Source organism: Mesitornis unicolor, unplaced genomic scaffold, assembly GCF_000695765.1.
Source record: "Mesitornis unicolor isolate BGI_N332 unplaced genomic scaffold, ASM69576v1 scaffold8435, whole genome shotgun sequence".
Classification (NCBI taxonomy): domain Eukaryota; kingdom Metazoa; phylum Chordata; class Aves; order Mesitornithiformes; family Mesitornithidae; genus Mesitornis; species Mesitornis unicolor.
In genome coordinates, this window is record NW_010186167.1 from 138692 (window position 1) to 156038 (window position 17347).

General features: G+C 42.0%; 1 protein-coding gene across 1 annotated transcript in view; it reads right to left on the bottom strand.

Annotated features, from left to right (window-relative positions):
• Positions 1–2719: 2719 nt before the first annotated feature.
• The window catches only part of MORC3 (MORC family CW-type zinc finger 3), a 32523-nt gene continuing 17895 nt past the window's right edge, over positions 2720–17347 (bottom strand). Inside the window, exons 12-19 of the mRNA XM_010185067.1 lie at positions 15741–15845; positions 15505–15627; positions 15311–15385; positions 13570–13612; positions 9801–9988; positions 8411–9233; positions 7794–7957; positions 2720–4074 (exon numbers count right to left, since the gene is read on the bottom strand). Coding sequence (XP_010183369.1) covers positions 3921–4074; positions 7794–7957; positions 8411–9233; positions 9801–9988; positions 13570–13612; positions 15311–15385; positions 15505–15627; positions 15741–15845 — 1675 coding nt within the window. The 3' untranslated portion in view covers positions 2720–3920. The remainder of the gene's footprint in view (positions 4075–7793; positions 7958–8410; positions 9234–9800; positions 9989–13569; positions 13613–15310; positions 15386–15504; positions 15628–15740; positions 15846–17347) is intronic.

Sequence of the window (17347 nt, forward strand, 5' to 3'; positions counted from 1 at the left end):
GCCGGCGGCCGGCGGGCCCCCCGCCGCGGCTCCTGGGCCCACCCACCACTAACGGCCCGGGGAAGCTCGTGCCGGCCCCAAGCCCCCATCTGCGGGCTCAGCCCAGCTCCAGCGCGCGCTCCCGTTTCCCGCCCCGGCCCTCCCCGCCCTCGCTTCGCGCCTGCGCGCGGCACTCCCCTCCGCCGGCCGGAGGATACGCCCGAGCGGTGCGGAAGCGCCCCCTGCCGGTGGCGGCGAAGAGGCGGTGCCCCCGTTTGGGCGGGCCCCTCTCGGGCACCTCGGTGGCGCCATGGCCGGCGGAGCCGCCTTGCCCCGGCTTGGGAAGACGCTTGCGCCGCCGCTGTAGTAAAAGGAATAAGGGAAGGTTAGGGGCGTTAGGGGAAGCCCTGCGAGCTCTGCAGTGTTGCCGTTTTTTCTGGGATTTTAGCCTGCGTTTTCTTCTGCCCAGCTCTAAACTTGCTTCCAACTAAAAAACACCACAAAAACCAACAAAACCAAGCCTAAAAAAGCCCAAGGCTCTCTCACTCTCCAAAAGAGAGAAGAAAAAAAAACATTGCTGTTTTTGAGATGTTTTTACATTTAGACTGATCAAAGGGCAACCAATCCCCCAAATCCCCCATTCTTTCAAATACAAACCTTTCCATTTGAAGCAATCATTTTTAAAAAAATACATCCTTAGAAGCTGGCATCTCCTTCTCCATCTTCCCACACCACCTGTGGCTATGCTACTTCTCCCTACCTTCCCAGTGTCAACAGGCAAAAGAACCACTGGCCGCATGGCTAAAGCCAAAACTTGTCCTGTGAGCCCCTCAACAGTTACCACACTGCCTAACACAGCAGGTGAGAAAGCAGAACAAATGAGGATTTCTTGTATATAGATCTACTTTTTTTATTAAGAGGACTTCTAACTAGAGGGCAATGAGGATTTCCATGCAAGTATGATGACCAGACTTAGAAAGCAAGGACAGCCCAAGCCCTGGTGCTTGATTTGAAATCTTATGTGCACAGCAGAAAGCACAGAAGTTTACCCACATAGTAAAACCAGGAAATTCCTTGAAATTCAGCTAACATGTACCCTGGATTATAACAGCCTTACTTTCTCCATATGTAGAACACTTCTGCACCAGGTCTGCCACAGCCACAAAAATACCTGAAAGAAGTGGGAGTCTCTCGCGCTGGGGAACTGATTTGGCTAAGGATAAAACTCAACAAGGAGAGCTGACCTGGTCTGACCCAAGAGCTTGCTGTCACCCGAAGAGGGAGGTGGCCCCACCTCCCTCACTCTTACCTTTGCATTCCTGTCACCTCTGCCTGAGCACCACAGCGACAGCAGCTCGCTAATATGGCCTCGGAAAACAGCTTTGTTCCAAATCCTATTACAGTAACAGGCCTGTAATTGAAGAACAGAATTCCCTGTGCAAAACCGAGCATCTGAAGAAGCAGCCAGCTGGATTGGGGCTCAGTTAGGATGCCCACCTGGTCTGAGGGCATGCTTGGTGCCCTATTCTGCTCAAAACCAGACTGAGCCAGCTTTCTCACCAGGTAGAATACTTAAAATAAGCCAGAACCATTAGCCATTCTGCATAGTATTTATTTATAAACAAAAACATTGCATTTGATCACATACAAGTTTTGATCCAGCAAACTCAGATTTATATATTTTTATTTTTTACAAAAAATACATTTTAACAAGTAAATAAAAACCATTTCCATTAGTCCACTGTTCTCCAAAGTGTAAATGTACAGCATAAATTTGCCATTTTTAATATAGACATATGCTATATTTTGCCAGTTGTCTATAAGAAATTCAAGTACATTCTGATGAAACATAATAAATAATGATTAAGAAATGGAAAGCTACACACGAATAAGTGGAAAATAAAAACTTTTTAAAAGTCATACAAACAGTTGTATTACAGTCACCTCTTCCAATATCAAACATTCAGTTTATCCATTGAACAACAGTATTGCGTTATCCTTATTGGCATATTAGAACAGATAGCATCTTAAAATTGAAATATTGTCCATCGAAAGAAACTGACTGAACTACAACTAAAAGGACCATAATCTACTTAAATCAGGACAAGTAGCAGTGCAAAGGCCAAAAATGTTGGCTTTATAAAGAAAAGACACTTCCTAAAATGAACATATTGAACGCTACTTCATTATTTTTAGAAATTTATAAAAGCAACAACCATTTTTCTTGATCACTGTTGGGATGAGAAATACCACCACAAAGTAAAAGGTGGATTTGCTGTCTTTGCCACCTCTTTTCTCATTCCTGATGACTTCAAAAAAACCTCATGCAATTGGCTGAGAATACTGTCACCATCATAACAGCGATTTCTCTTGGTACTGTTTTTTTCCAGGAAGATTTTGCATGAGCCTTAGAGTATAGAACTAGTGGCTTAGGAGCCACTATAAAACACTTAAAAGAAAAATTAAAAAAGGAGGGGGGAAGAGGGACTCCAGCCCTATCTTGCCTATAATGAAAGCTGTCTAAACTTTAAGATAGCATAAACAAGTTACATTTGAACATTTTCAGCTTTAGCTCACTCTGTAGTAGTTAACTCCACAGATAAGGAAACATGCCCTCTTTTCAGAGTACTTCCATTCAATTGGTTAGTCAAGGATTTAGTGGTCTGACTCATTCGAACTCAGCGTGGTGCATTCTGATAGGATGGTAAGTTTTGGAGGTGAGTCTTGGCACCCTCACATCTCAGCCTTAAAGGCTCCAAGGCAGATTATATGTTTAATACTGGAACAATTTGGTTGAGATAATAGACATAAACATTTTTATACATCACAGAACCTCTATGTCAACCCTGTTCAGCACTGGGCTTCCGTGAAAAAAGGTCTTCAGGTTTCAAGAAGTGGTGGTATTTGTTGCAGAGCAGAGGTTACCCAGGACTCCTACCCTAGATTTGGATATGCCACCCCAGTTTGTTCTCCTCAATGGTCCACCAGGATGTTTCCCAGCCAAGCAGCTGCCTTTGATGTGGAAAAATGCAGGCAAGAGCTGTGTGTGGACCACTGAAGTAATGTACTGGCATGTAACACAGCTGGTCTGGTGACCCAGCACTGCTGTGTTCAAATGGGAACTTCAGGGTAGATCCCTCTGACTATGCTCAAATAGAGACAGGTTCTTGGATGGAGCAAGCAACAATCAAGTAGCAAGGGCAGGACACAAACAGGCATGTGGTTTCCATCACTGAAAAGGCTGAAGCATCCTAACTGTATCCCATGGAGCTGTTTATGCTGTAAAATTATGTACAGATAGTGTTCTCTAGTGACATAAAAAAAATCCAAAAGGGAGTCAAAGATCACCTGTTTTCAGGATGAAACCCTTAAAGAACTTATCTTCTTTTGGTAGTAAAACACAAATATTACCCATATGGCCAAAATGTTCATCTACTAGTTACATTTCTATCCCATTAATGCAACATTACAACATTGCTGACAGCAATGAAACAATACTGTAGTATACAATAACACTACTAAGGTTTGTTCTGAGAAGAAAATCAAGAACAGTTCTTTTTTGCATTTTTTATGTATTCCACTACTTAGATTTTAGAAGAGGAAATAATTCCAAGTATTAATACTCATATAAGATCAACAGTCAACAAAAAAGCTTTTGTAGAAAAGTATTAAGATTCCTAATAATAAAAATATTTGCAAATTTAATTACAAATACATTTTAAAAGCAAAATCCTTAATTAAGTACATCAAGGTTGTTCAATATCAACAGTGCTCCTTTAAGAGGAAGTGAAGATAACACCCACTGCAACTGTGGGAACATCTAAACGTGTAAAGTATATACACTTATTGAATATAAAGTGAAGAAGCAGTATATACAATTTTGAACCCACACAAAGGTTAAAATGGAAGATCAAGTAAGAGTCTGCTAAAATCTTAAGACATTAGGTACTACTGATTTCATGCATTTGTTCTACAACTTGTCCTAAAATTTCATCTACTACATCAATATCATAATTTACTTGCTGCAAGTCTAGATCAGGCATGATTGTAGCCAGAAGCTGTCCAACATTCACTCGAAGAGAGCGGAGTTTCAGGCTGTGAAGAAATCATGAGATATGATTAGATGCAGAGGAAGTTTTACATTCACATACACAGTACTTTATTTAACAAAGCTGGACTAATGCTCTATACTGGAAAGGCTCTGTACATGACTTCCACAAGACAACAAAAAACTGATGCAGCTTTAACTGCATCAAAAGATAATTTCAAAATCTACCAGTTTTTTGAAACTGAGCCTCTCGAGTTTTAATTTTAAAGGTGCGTATTTCCTTAGTTGCAAATAAAGACTAAGGGCTAAACTGAATTCTGCCTTTCCCAAAACAGATCAGAATTATTTCTGATTTTTCTTTTTAATTTAGCAAATAAGCACGGGCACAATCCTTTATCCCACACCACCTTTTTATTTCTCAAAACAATATTAAACCTCAGTATTTTTATACATTTAGAAACATAAACTACTACCACCTATGGGAACAAAAGGCAAGAAAAAGAAGAGAGGAGAAGGCAAGAAAGAGCAGTTTGTTAAAAGGCTTTAAAACATAAAGAGGAAGTAAGGTAATAGTTATAGTACAGCAAAAATGCTATGCCTCCTCTTTTTGCTTTCTTTCCTGGATCCCCTCGCTCTGTCCTCTTCCTGATCGTATTGGTTCCAAATCACCCATCCGTTCTCTTGAGCATTTCCTTCTACCATCAGTTCCTTTATCATCTCCAGCAGCCAGTCTTCACAGGGCACTCATATCCTGACAGGACTTTTGGTAGAAGTTACTTACAAGTCCTGTGTGCATTTGCTAATTCTTTCAGGAAGCACAACTCAGATGCTATAAGAAGAAAATTAAAACACTGGCAGATAAAGCAGAGACTTAACCATATAAAAAATTCGATTGAAAGGGGTCTGTCACAGACTACATCAGATGCTGTCTCAACATTGCTGTTGCACCACCGCCACCGATTCCAAGAAGTCTAATCTAACCCCAACACATGCGGCCAGACCCGGGGTCTGAGACCCCCAAGCAACAGTGTTGGGCATGTGCACCACTGCCAAGTAGTGGGGGTGGTCAGGCAAAACAGTTCTTGGGATATGCTAAATGGTTCGTAGAAACTAATAAATATGTAGCAAAACAGCCAGTATAAGCCGAAAACTAGCAGCGTGGTGGGGAACCTACAGAAAGCAACACTGAAAGGGACGTACGGAAGAAACGCAAGGACGAAATGCATGTTCTCCCACCAGACTGGACAACAAATTGGACTGATAAGGCATCAATGTTCCGTGGTGGTAACTTCTCCCCTGCCGTTTTTCTCTCTCTTTCCCCTTTCTCATTTGCGTGCCAGTTGTTGGGCAAATAAAACTACTTCATGTTTGACTCCATTTTGAGTCCTAATTCTGTTTCTGGGAATTCAAAGAAAGACGAGTGCCCTGGTCTCTGACTGGAGTGCAACAGGGTCTTTAGAAATCATCCAGCTCATTCTCCCCTCCCCCTCAACACATTCAAAGCAGGGCTTTTCCAACTGCTTAGGACCTTCTCGTGCTTTGAAGCTCTTCAAAGATGGAGATTCCACAATTGCCCTAGGTCCCTTTTTCAGAGTTTAGCTAGCCTTGCCATGAACAATTTTTTTTTTCTTTAATATTTAAGTAGAATTTCCCTTGTTGCAGCTTGTGTCTATTGCCTCTCATCCTATCTCTCTGCTCATGAGAAAAGGCTGGCTTTATCTTTTCTAGATGCTCACACTAGGCAGCAGAAGAAAGCTATAGAATTTTGAGGTAACTCACTGTTGGTAAGGCTATTTCCCTCAGCTTCCCTTTCTATATAAGATGCTCCAGGCCCCTAGCCATCTTGGTGGCCCTTCAGTAGACCTGCTCCAGTACTCCAGTGGCACTCATATACCAAGGAGACCAAAACTGGACACAGTATTTCATGTTTGGTTCCTCAATGCTCAAGAGTAGGGAAGAATCATTTCCTTCAAGTTGCTGGCTGAACTCCTACCAATATAGCCCAGTAGGCACTGGGTTCCCCCACCATAAGAGTGCACTGCTGACTCGTGTTCAACTTTTAGTCCACCAGCATCACAGGCCATCTTCTTCTTCCAAGCTGCTTTCCTATGAGCAGTCTCCAGCTTATTCAATTGCATGAGGTATTTGCAGCACAGGTGCAGAACTTTGTAGTTATCCTTGTTGAATTTTCCAGGAAGTTTCTTTTGACACATTTTTCCAGTTTGTCAAGGTCCCTCAACAGCAGCCCTACTCTCTAGAGTATCAATGGTTCCCTTCAATTTGATGCCATCATGAACTTACTGAGTTAATTTTGCTCTGTTATTTAGGCCATTAATGAAGGCAATCATTACTGGCCTCGATAGGGATCCAGGAGCTCAGCAGTCTGGCTAATTTCACAGCCCACTTCCTAGTCTAGTTAACCAAATCATACATCACAAACTTTGCTATAATGATGTTATGGCAGCTCACATTGAAAGCTTTGCTAAAATGAAGGTGCACAGAGCTGGCCATCTCATTGTAAAAGGCAATGAGGCTGCAAAGGCATGTTTTGCCCTCAGTAAATCCATGCAGGTTGTTCCTAATCACCTTGACTACTATGGGACTGCAGGTGGCTTCCAGGTAGATTTGCTAAACAGTCTTTCCAGGGACTGGAGCTACACTGACCAGGCCATAGTTCTCCCTGTCCTAAACACTGGCATGACAACTGCCTTTTTCCAGCCATCAGGAACACTGACTGCCATATCCCTTTGATACCGTTGCAAGACTAACTCTCCATCAATAGGTCAGCTCCCTCTGAAGCATCTCATCAGGTCCCATGGACTTGTGTATGCTGAATTTGCTTAAATGGTCCCTTAATTCATTTGCCTTCTATTACAGGTAAAGCTTCACTACCTAAGATTACCACTTGGCTCAGGGACCTAGGCAGACAGAGGGCAGACCTTACCTGTAAAGGAGATACCTCAGTAATTTGTGCCTCATGCACCCTTTGCTGCTAAGCACATGCCCCACTGAGCAGCAGGCACACATTTTTCTTAGTTGTCCTGTTGCTGCTGCTGTGCTTACAAAAGCCCCACCAGTTTTAACTTCAGCTGCACTCTGGCTTTCAATTCCTTCCTACATGCCCAGGCCATGTACCTATATTCCAAAAACTTCCCTGCTTCTGTCTGGTATGTGTACTTCTTTTGTGTGTTTGCTATTTCTGTTAACTGAGAGCTGCAAGCTCTCTATTTATGAGTTTAAACCCTTATTTAATTCAAAGGTACACTCTGGACACAACCTAGTTGCATAGGATTGGTCTGCAACAAGAAGTTCTTACAAAAAAGGTAAGTTTCAAAACCAAACCCAGATTCTTTTCAGTAGAGTACTACTGATCCAAGAAAGAAAAATAGAATATAAAAGTGAAGTTCATCTTCACAGCATAAGATAAAGATCACCCTCTCTTTCCTGCCTCCTTTCTCTCCTTGTTCTGCAAGTCAGGTCTAGAAATGATACAAATTTTTTTATATTTTAAGAAGTATCAGTATGGCATTCTACTGTGCACTGGTCAACCCTGCTCACACAAATACCTAAATAATAAAAATAAATTAAATAAATCACTTAATTAAAAAATGTTACTGAGTTAGGAGTCACAAGAGGCAGTAGAAAAGAATTGCAAACATCACATTTTATTATATGATTATCACACATGACCTTCAGAATGTTTTGGGTACAATCAGCCAGCCAAAATCTTGTTTGAAATATAGTCTAGAAAGATCAAAATTGATACCTTTCTCCATCAGAAAAATTTACAGAGTCCTCTACATTACTGGTGGTAGAATCATTTGCACGTGCTACTGCTTGAGGAATTGAAGCTTTTAACTGTGCGATTTCTGCTTTGAGTTCTTCACATTGACAGGCCATTTGATTTTTTTCCACTTCTAGTAGTTCAATCTGGCAAGTAAATAAAAATATTTTTACATAGCAAATAAAATAGTGGTGGATGAAAATAAAGACAACTTAACAAAGGTAAACGATTTAAATCTGTATGAGCTGACTGCTTTTAATTAACTTTTCAGTGAGATTTTACAATCTGACAACCTAGACAAACTGCTTTCAAAATAGCCAGCTGTCAGCTGAACCACTGTATGTGTGCGTTCCCTCTAAGCGTGGTCAGTCTCTCTTTGTCTTGCAGTTAGAGCCTTGCAGTCTCTCTCAAGTTTGCTCTATCTATGGAAGCAAAAAAAGCTCCTAGGTTAATTTACTTTTTCTTCCCTGTTTCAGGTGGCTTCATTTAGTTAGTGGACTGAACTACATAACTCATTGTATACTAGAACTGCTATGAAAGAGCCAATAAAAACAAAGTAATTGTTAGCTTTAAGGTTGTCACTGTTTTAACAAACATACCTCACTTTTGTATCTGTCTCTCTCAATGGTGCACTTGTCCAGTTGCCTGAAGACATTGTCCAGCTGCACAGCAATTTCATCTACCTCACTCCTACTTTCACCATCAGCACACTTGCTGCATTCAGTTTTTAAGTTCTGCAGGGTACTGCATTGTTCCTTTAGTTTTGCTACTTCTTCTAAGGCCTGTTCATAGAGAATGGTCACTTCTGCCAAACTTTTTCCATGGATGTTTTCTTCTTCAAATGAAGAAACTGTTTCAGTTGACTGATGGCACATTTCTTTTTTTACATACTTGTTATTCATTTCTAAAATCCTCTGTTCCAGTGTTTCTACTTGTTTGGTTAATACTTCACATTTGTTTTGGTACATATCTTTTTCTTTGTTTAATAACTGCAGCTGATTTTTCAGTTCCTTTCCAAGATCTACAGATGTCTCAGAAATACCATTAACATTGTGCTGTTTAGCTTCCACCTCTGCCCTGGGAACTTGAATGTCGATGTCATCTTCCACCTCTTCCTTTTTAACAACTAAGCTGGGGAGCTCTGTCTGCGTCGCTGAGGTCAACTGTTCACTTTTTGATTCTGAAGTAGCTGCGCTGCAAGGTTCTCCAATATCAGAGTTTTCTTTCCGCTTCTGCTCTTGATCCAAATTAATACATTCAGTCTTTACTACAGGAACATCAGAATCTGCTGAAGGCTTTGGAGTACTGCTCTCTTCTAAAATGATGACATCATCATCATCATGGCTGTTGAACGTTCTGTCATTTAATCGAGGCGTCTTTAAAGACACAGGTGTCACAGAATTAGGTGTCTTCCGTTTAAGACTGAGAAGCAAAATTTTAAACTCATTATTTTATTGCTTCAGTACTGCAAAGTCATTTGTTTCAAGATACGTTTAGTGTTTCTATAAGCACTATTAAAAATTACCACCCAGTAGCTAGAAATGGATGTCTCCCTGCACAGTATTTTAAGATGTGTAGTCAGAGTAAATACACCAAATGAATACATTCACACATGTTGAAACACACTCAGACTCAGTATTTACAGCAACTTCCCCCTCCCTCCACCCCACACCCATTCCCTAACCAACAGAGGTTAAGGAAAACACTGTGTAGTGTGTTTAACACAATACAGTCTTTTCCTAAATAGGTAAACCACTACACCATTTTTTTCTTGCTAGTGCACAGTATTTTTCGCTGCATTCACTTCTGTACTTCACAAGGTTTCTAGATACCTTTAGTCAACCTGCTGCTTCCTATACTCCCATGAGTGAAATATAAATTTTGGCAGCTATCACCTAAAGATGGGACTGCACCCAACACCATAATTTTCATTAACAAGTTATTAATTTTAGAAATAAATTGGAATTTACTTTGTACAGGTTCACTAACCTGTTATCAGAATCAGAATGAGGTGTAGATACTGATCTATTTAAAATAAGCAGAGGTCTTTTGACAGAAGCATTTGAAGTTTCTGGTAAAAGTGATCTTGAAACAGCTTCCTTTCCACTCACAGCTGAGAATGTTTTGAAGTCTTTACTTGAAGAAACAGGTGTTTTTAAAAACATTTCATTATTGATCTATAAGGTAATATTAGTTAAGAATGAAAAGAAACAGACATTAGATTCTTCAGAATAGACTTAAGCAGTTCTTCTATCTGCCAACACCTAAACTCCAACCGACATCTCTTATGTATACTACAAGGATCTCCTTGAACCCACGCTCAGACTTTTGCATTAAGAAAGGCTAACTAGACTCCACATTGCCAACCCCAGCTTTCTTAACTTAGTGATCGCACAACCCCTCCCCTCAAATTCTGCTGATGCGTGTGAACCATTTCCTTCATGCTGGTTTAAAGACATACAACATATTAGAAAGCTGCAAGTTCTATATCATGACAACAGACTTCTGACAGATTTCTCAGAGGACTTTGAATGCTGTACACCAGCTGCACACTCCCCTCCATGCACAGGTTTATTGCCATCAGAAAGCAGCTTTCTGATCTTACAGTTTTTTCTCTAGATACAGCTATTTTAAAGTACTGTGTAGAATCTTCAGCAAGAGTTCTTCCCAAGCTGTATATCTTTGAAGTTTGACCAACCTACACAAAGTATGGGACAGTCATCTCTATTAAAGCTGCTCATAGTTAATTCAGTTTGTCTAAAATGAGTACTTTACTTTTAGAAATTTCTTTTGTACTTGGTAAAGGCAGAACTATTAATACAATAAAGTATATGCCAGGAAACTGTCTAGGAGGTTCCTGGAGTATGTGGAAGACAGCTTCCTGACACAAAGAAGCACCCTGCTGGACCTGTTGTTTGTGAACAGAGAAGGCCTCGTGGGTGATGTGATGGCTGGAGGATGCCTGGGGCACAGTGATCATGGAATGATAGAATTCTTGATTCTTGGAGAAGTAAGGAGGGCAGTCAGCAGAACTGCCACCTTGGACTTCCCCAGGGCAGACTTTGGACTGTGTTAGAAGGCTGGCTGACGGAGTCCCTTGGGAGGCAGCCCTGAAAGGCAGAGGAGCCCAGGAAAGCTGGATGCTCTTCAAGAAGAAAATCCTGGAGGTTCAAGAGCAGGTCATCCCCAAAATAAGCTGGCGGGAAAGAAAACTGGCCTGGCTGAACAGAGAGCTTTGACTGGATCTCAGAAAGAAGAAGAAAGTCTATGAGCTTTGGAATAAGGGGGCAGGCAACCCAGGAGGACTACAAGGATGAAGTGCGGTCTTGCAGGAAGAAAATTAGAAGAGCTAAAGCCCAACTAGAATTTGAATTGGCTAATTCTGTGAAAGATAAATAATGTTTCTATAATTACATTAACAACAAAAGGAGGGCCAAGGAGAATCACCATCCTTCAGTGGATGCAGGAGGAACCATAGTGACAAAGGCTGAGGTACTTAATGCCTTCTTTGCCTCAGTTTTTAATAGTAAGGTCAGCCGTTCTCCAGGTACCCTGAGCCTGAAGACAGGGATGGGGAGCAGAACAAAGCTCCCATGATCCAAGAAGAAATGGTTCGTGATCTCCTCTACCTATTAGATAAACACAAGTCTATGGGGCCGGATGGGACCCACCCAAGGCTACTGAGGAGCTGGCCCCTTTCCATCACCTATCAGCAGTCCTGGCTGACTGGGGGGGTTCCACTTGACTGGAGGGTGGCAAATGTTTACAAGAAGGGCTGGAGGGAGGATCTGGGGAACTACAGACCTGTCAGTCTGACCTTGGTGCTGGGGAAGGCCACAGAGCAGATCATCTTGAGTGCCATCACACAGCATGTCCAGGACAACCAAAAGATCATTTCCAGTCAACATGGGTTTATGAACGGCTGCTTGACTAACCTGATCTCCTTCTATGACAAGGTGACCTTCTAAGTGGATGAGGGAAAGGTTGTGGATGTTGTGTACCTGGACTTCAGGAAAGCCTTTGTCACAGTTTCCCAGAGCATTCTGCTGCAGAAACTGGCTGCCCATGGCCTGGACAGGAGTGCTCTCCTCTGGGTAAGAAACCAGCTGGGTGGCCAGGCCCAAAGAGTGGTGGTGAATGGAGCTAAATCCAGTTGGAGGCCAGACACAAGTGGTGTTCCCCAGGGCTCAGTGTTAGGGCCAGTTCTGTTTAACAGCTTTATCAACAAAATGAGAGGATTGAGTATACCCTCAGTGAGTCTGCAGATGACACTAAGTTGGGTGAGAGTGTTGATCTGCCTGAGGGTAGACAGGCTCTACAGAGGGACCTGGACAGGCTGGATCAATGTGCCAAGGCCAATTGTATGAGGTTTAACAAGGGCAAGTGCTGGGTCCTGCACTTGGGTCACAACAACCCCATGCAGTGCTCCAGGCTTGAGGAAGACTGGCTGGAGAGCTGCCTGCAAGAGACGGACCTGGGGATACTGGTGGACTGCCAGCACATGAGCCAGCAGTGTGCACAGGTGGCCAAGAAGGCCAACAGCATCCTGGCTTGTATCAGAAATAGTGTGGTCAGCAGGACCAGAGAAGTAATCCTTCCTCTGTACTGGGCACTGGTGAGGCTGCACCTCAAATACTGTGTTCAGTTTTGGGCCTCTCACTACAAGGACAATATTGAGGCAGTGGAGCATGTCCAGAAATGGGCAACAAAGCCGATGAAGGGTCTGGAGCACAAGTCTTGTGAGGAGCGGCTGAGGGAGCTGGGGTTGTTTAGCCTGGAGAAAAGGAAGCTCCTTACCACTCTCTACAACTACCTGAGAGTGTAGCAAGGTGGGGGTCAGTCTCTTCTTCCATGTAACAAGCGATAGGATGAGAGGAAATGGTCTCAGGTTGCAACAGGGGAAGTTAAGATTAGACATTAGGAAAAACTTTTTCACTGAAAGGGTTATCAGGCACTGGAATGGGCTGCCCAGGGAAGTAGTGGAGACACCATCCCTGGAAGTATTTATGGAACAAGTAGATGAGGTGCTTAGAGACATGGTTCAGTAGTGGACAGGTTATGGTTGGCCTCAATGATCTTAAAGGTCTTTTTCCAACTAAATGATTCTATGTTTTAGGTTAAAACAACACATACAAAAATCTCTTCTCTAGAAATAGAGTGATCTTAGGTTAGCATTTTACTTTGGAATAAACTTAAACTAAATCACACTTCAGGAACTTGATTCTGAGCTACGATCTACACATTCTCATCGCTTAACCCTGCTGATTTGAATCTGCATTTAATTTGAATTTGAGTGCCTCTTGCAGAAGTACAGCTATTACAAGTCTGTTCATACCCACCCTTTGCCCCAGTTTTAAGCGCATCTTTACTTTCATATCCTCATCGCATCTTCTCTACAATAAATCCCCTTTCAATAATTAGACGTCATGCCATGAAAACAGGTATGAGTGACTGACATGTATTCTAGTGCTACTTTGTGAGAAGGCTTTGTCTCTCTCAAATTCTTAAGTACTACATAGAAAGCAATGAGGTACTTTCCATCAATGGACAGCAGAGATGGGGGATTTTTGGTTTACTAATAGTGAGCATAACCTGTACAGCCATCAAAACAAAACAGGATGTTGAACCAGTCAGTTGGCCACTAGCTAAAGCAAACTCTAACTCAAAGCCCAGCCAATTTGATCAAACTACATAGTATTGTTGCCAGCAAGAACAACTCTGCTACCAAAGTCAGTTCCCTATACACTTCAAGAGTTACCTGGTGGGTGTACTCCAGTCGCTTCTTCAGTTTTTCCCTGTCTCTGCACAACAGCAAGGGAAAAAAAAAAAAAAAAAAGGAGCTTAGATTCAAAATATTAATTCACTGTAAATCCAAGTCAACCCCAAAATCTAAAAGCAAACACAATACTCCTTAACTTAGCTAGATACAATAAAGTTCTAATGAACATAATCTGGTTTATTGAATGAAAATTTTCTGCATGAACTTAGAAGCTAGTATAGCTTACAGGTAGTTATAAGTTCAAACAAGTTCTCTCTCAGATTATGATGCACTTTAAAAAAATGAAGAAAAACCCCAAACTCCCACTTATAGAATGCTAGCCAGCACCCAAGTCAGTTTTTTTCCGTACACCTTAGCTAGGAATCTTCTTAAATAAATGTACTGAGCTGCTTCAACATGGACCTTGAAAATCATAGAATCACAGAATGGTTTGGACTGGAAGGGACCTTAAAGATCATCCAGTCCAAACCCCTGCTATTGACAGGGACACCTCCCACCAGACCAGGCTGCTCAAAGCCCTGTCCAACCTGGCCTTGAACACTTCCAGGGAGGGCACATCCACAACTTCCCTGGGCAACCTGTGCCAGTGCCTCATCACCCTCACAGTGAACAATTTCTAACGTCCAATCTAAAACTACCCTCTTCCAGTTTGAAGCTGTTCCCCCTCATCCTATCACTACATGTCCTTCTAAAGAGTCCCACTTCAGCATTCTCATAGGCCCCCTTCAGGAACTGGAAGGCTGCAATAAGGTCTCCTGGGAGTTTTCTTTTCTCCAGGCTGAACAATCCCAACTCTCTCAGCCTGTCCCCATAGGGGAGGTGCTCCAGCCCTCTGATCATCTTCATGGCCCTCCTTAGGACTCATTCTAACACGTCCATAACCTTCTTGTGTTGGGGGCTCCAGAACTGGACACAGTACTCCAGGTAGGGTCTGACCAGAGCAGAGTAGAGGGGCAGAATCACCTCCCTCGCCCCGCTGGCCACACTTCTTTTGATGCGGCCCAGGACACAGCTGGCTTTCTCAACCATAAGGGCAAATTGTCAGCCCACGTTGAGTTTTTCCAACAACCAACAACCCCAAGTCCCTTTCCTCAAGACTGTTCTCAAGCCATTCTTTGCCTAGCCTATATTTGTACTTGGGATTGCCCTGACACAGAGGCAGTACCTTGTACTTGGCCTTGTTGAAGTCCATGAGGTTGTGATGGGCTCTACTGTCAAGGTCCCTCTGACATGCTGGAGGGGAGGGATGCCATCCAATCACACCACCCAGCTTGGTGTTATTGGTGAACTTGCTGATAAAGATGTTAAAACACCACTGGTCCCAGTACCAATAATAGTTATCTAGACAAGGTCTCCTAACAGCCCTAGTAGCTTGCTTCTCTTTAACATCCCAGACTATCTCATTCTGCTTACTACTATGAGAGAATGCCCCTCAGACCTGTACTTGAACATCAATTGCTGCATTGCTCTCCTTAGTAGCTATTAAATGAGAGGCCCTTTTTTGACTTTCCTAGTTCTGATTTAGAAGAGCAAATAGGTAATAAGACAAAGAGAGAAATCTGAATGTAATGCCAATATGCTAATAACAGAGAAAAGAACAGTGCTATTAATCTGTTCCCAGAAGAGTTGCAATTATACCACAGGTGAGAGAAAAGGGCAGTTAGTTTTCACAGTCCCTTTCTGCTGTTGAGACACTTGTAAAAAAGTCTCTAGTACTCACTTTTTCTTGTAAGTTTTCTCATATGTAGGATGTATTAAGTCATCATCTTCTGGTTCTTCTGGCACATTACAATTCCTGAGTTAAGGAGAGGAAAAAAAAGAGATGAGAGAAAGAGCTTAATATCCATGCTTGTAACAGGTGATAAAATAAGAACTAAAAGCAGTATTTAGACACTCGTAGAAATCTAATTTTACCGGAATTGTGGGTCAGGGTTCAGTGAGCAGTACCACTTTTCTGGCAAGTGCTCTATTCCATCTGGCAGCTTCCGCCATTTCAGACACGCATCACATTGTACCCATGTCTGATCAGGTTGTTTTCTGTAATGAAAAAAATAATCAGAAGTTTCACATGAAAAGTTCATTTTCATGACTGAGAGTGTAAAACAGTAAAAACAGTATGTAAATGTCTTCTATTTAGAAGTGATACTCACTGTATCTCCTCAACCGGCAAAGCTAATGGATATTCTTCATTTTTCTTTGCTTTCATTTCATTCCAGTAATCATTAAGCTTTTCTCCTAATGCTGCTATTGTAAGTCTAAAAATAAAAGTTTTTAAAAGATCACCTTAAGTAACCAAATCCTAGCACAGAAAGAACCTTTATCAACCACAGTGAAAGAATAAGCATATGAACCACTCTAGTATTTCTATTTGCACAACAGTAAGCTTTTTGCTTTTTGAAAACCCTAGAAATTAGGAAGCGTGTGAAGTCATGTTTATCAGCAAAGAAAAAACTGGAAATACAAGGTGGAACAGAGACAAAGACTGAAATTAAGAGTGCTTAATTCAGAAGTGCTGTGGGTGTACAGTGCAAGCCCTGAAGCTATCTTACCAGTTCAACCTCAGTCATAGCACAAACAAGCACAAAACCAACTCTTGTCAGTCTAGTACCAACCTGTGTATTTGGCTGATGTTTCTGTACATCCATGAACTGCAGGTTTGTCACTACTCTAAGCTGAAGTACAACAATGCTACACGGAGACTGCAAATGTACAATCACTTTAACACAGTATAAAGTCTACGTGCTGCTCAAAGGAGCAGGCCAGCTGGATTAGTTTCCTGATCAAGGCTCACTGTACAGCAAAATGCCTAGTAGGGCTGGTGCACACAGGAAGGAGTGGTGAGAAAGAGTAACAAGCCCCACAGGCGACGCAGAGGTAAGGGTGCCTCTTGTCATCATGCTGAATTTATGTCAGAGTAAAGCGGCAGAATAACCAGAGCCTGAAGTCAGTCCTTCCTTGCCTGGCTTATTCCAACACCTACATCACTCTGTCCCTTGAACTAACACAAAAGCGTTTGTGCAGTGAACTAGTGTGACCTAGAGAGTTTTGATCTAGATCATCTCTGAACCCAAGTCATGAATTCTGTGACAAAAAAAGGAAGTAAGCACAAGGGCAGAAATGAGCAGCAATACATGAACAGGATCACGTCTCTCTTCTTGAGAGGGAAGAGGGGCAGGTCAGCTTACACTGAAATTACAGTATCAATTTTATGTTTCTGTTTTGGGCCTGAAAGTTACTTTTTGAAAGCCTGTAGCGCTCTTTGCAGAAAAACCTTTTTAAAAGATCTGTCAAGCCTAGTATCTCTATGCCCACATTACAAGTGTTTCTAAGAAGTAACAAGTAAAAAGCATTCAATGATTACTGTACCAGCCTGTAAGAACACTGGGCAAACCTCAGTCAACTATGACTATTCTACTGCATTCCTCATTACTCCCCCTCTGACAAGGGAACTGTTAGTACCACAGCACATGAAGTGGTTGAGAGAATATCTTTATTGAAAAAACTAACACAAGAGTCATTTTCCACTCTGACAGATACCATGATCTGCTTTACCATGTGTTCTTGTTAATGGTTCTGCTAGCAAAATGGTGGTAGAAACACAGGAACTGCTTAAAGCTGGCAATGTCATTGCAAAAAGCAGCATAGAGTGTGGGTACCACTTAAAGATACAGGCAAACTGGACTGTAGTAGTAGCAACAGCTATCAGGTTTGCTGTTTCTCCTCCACTGAGGGATGCTGTTTCAACAGAAGGAATGAC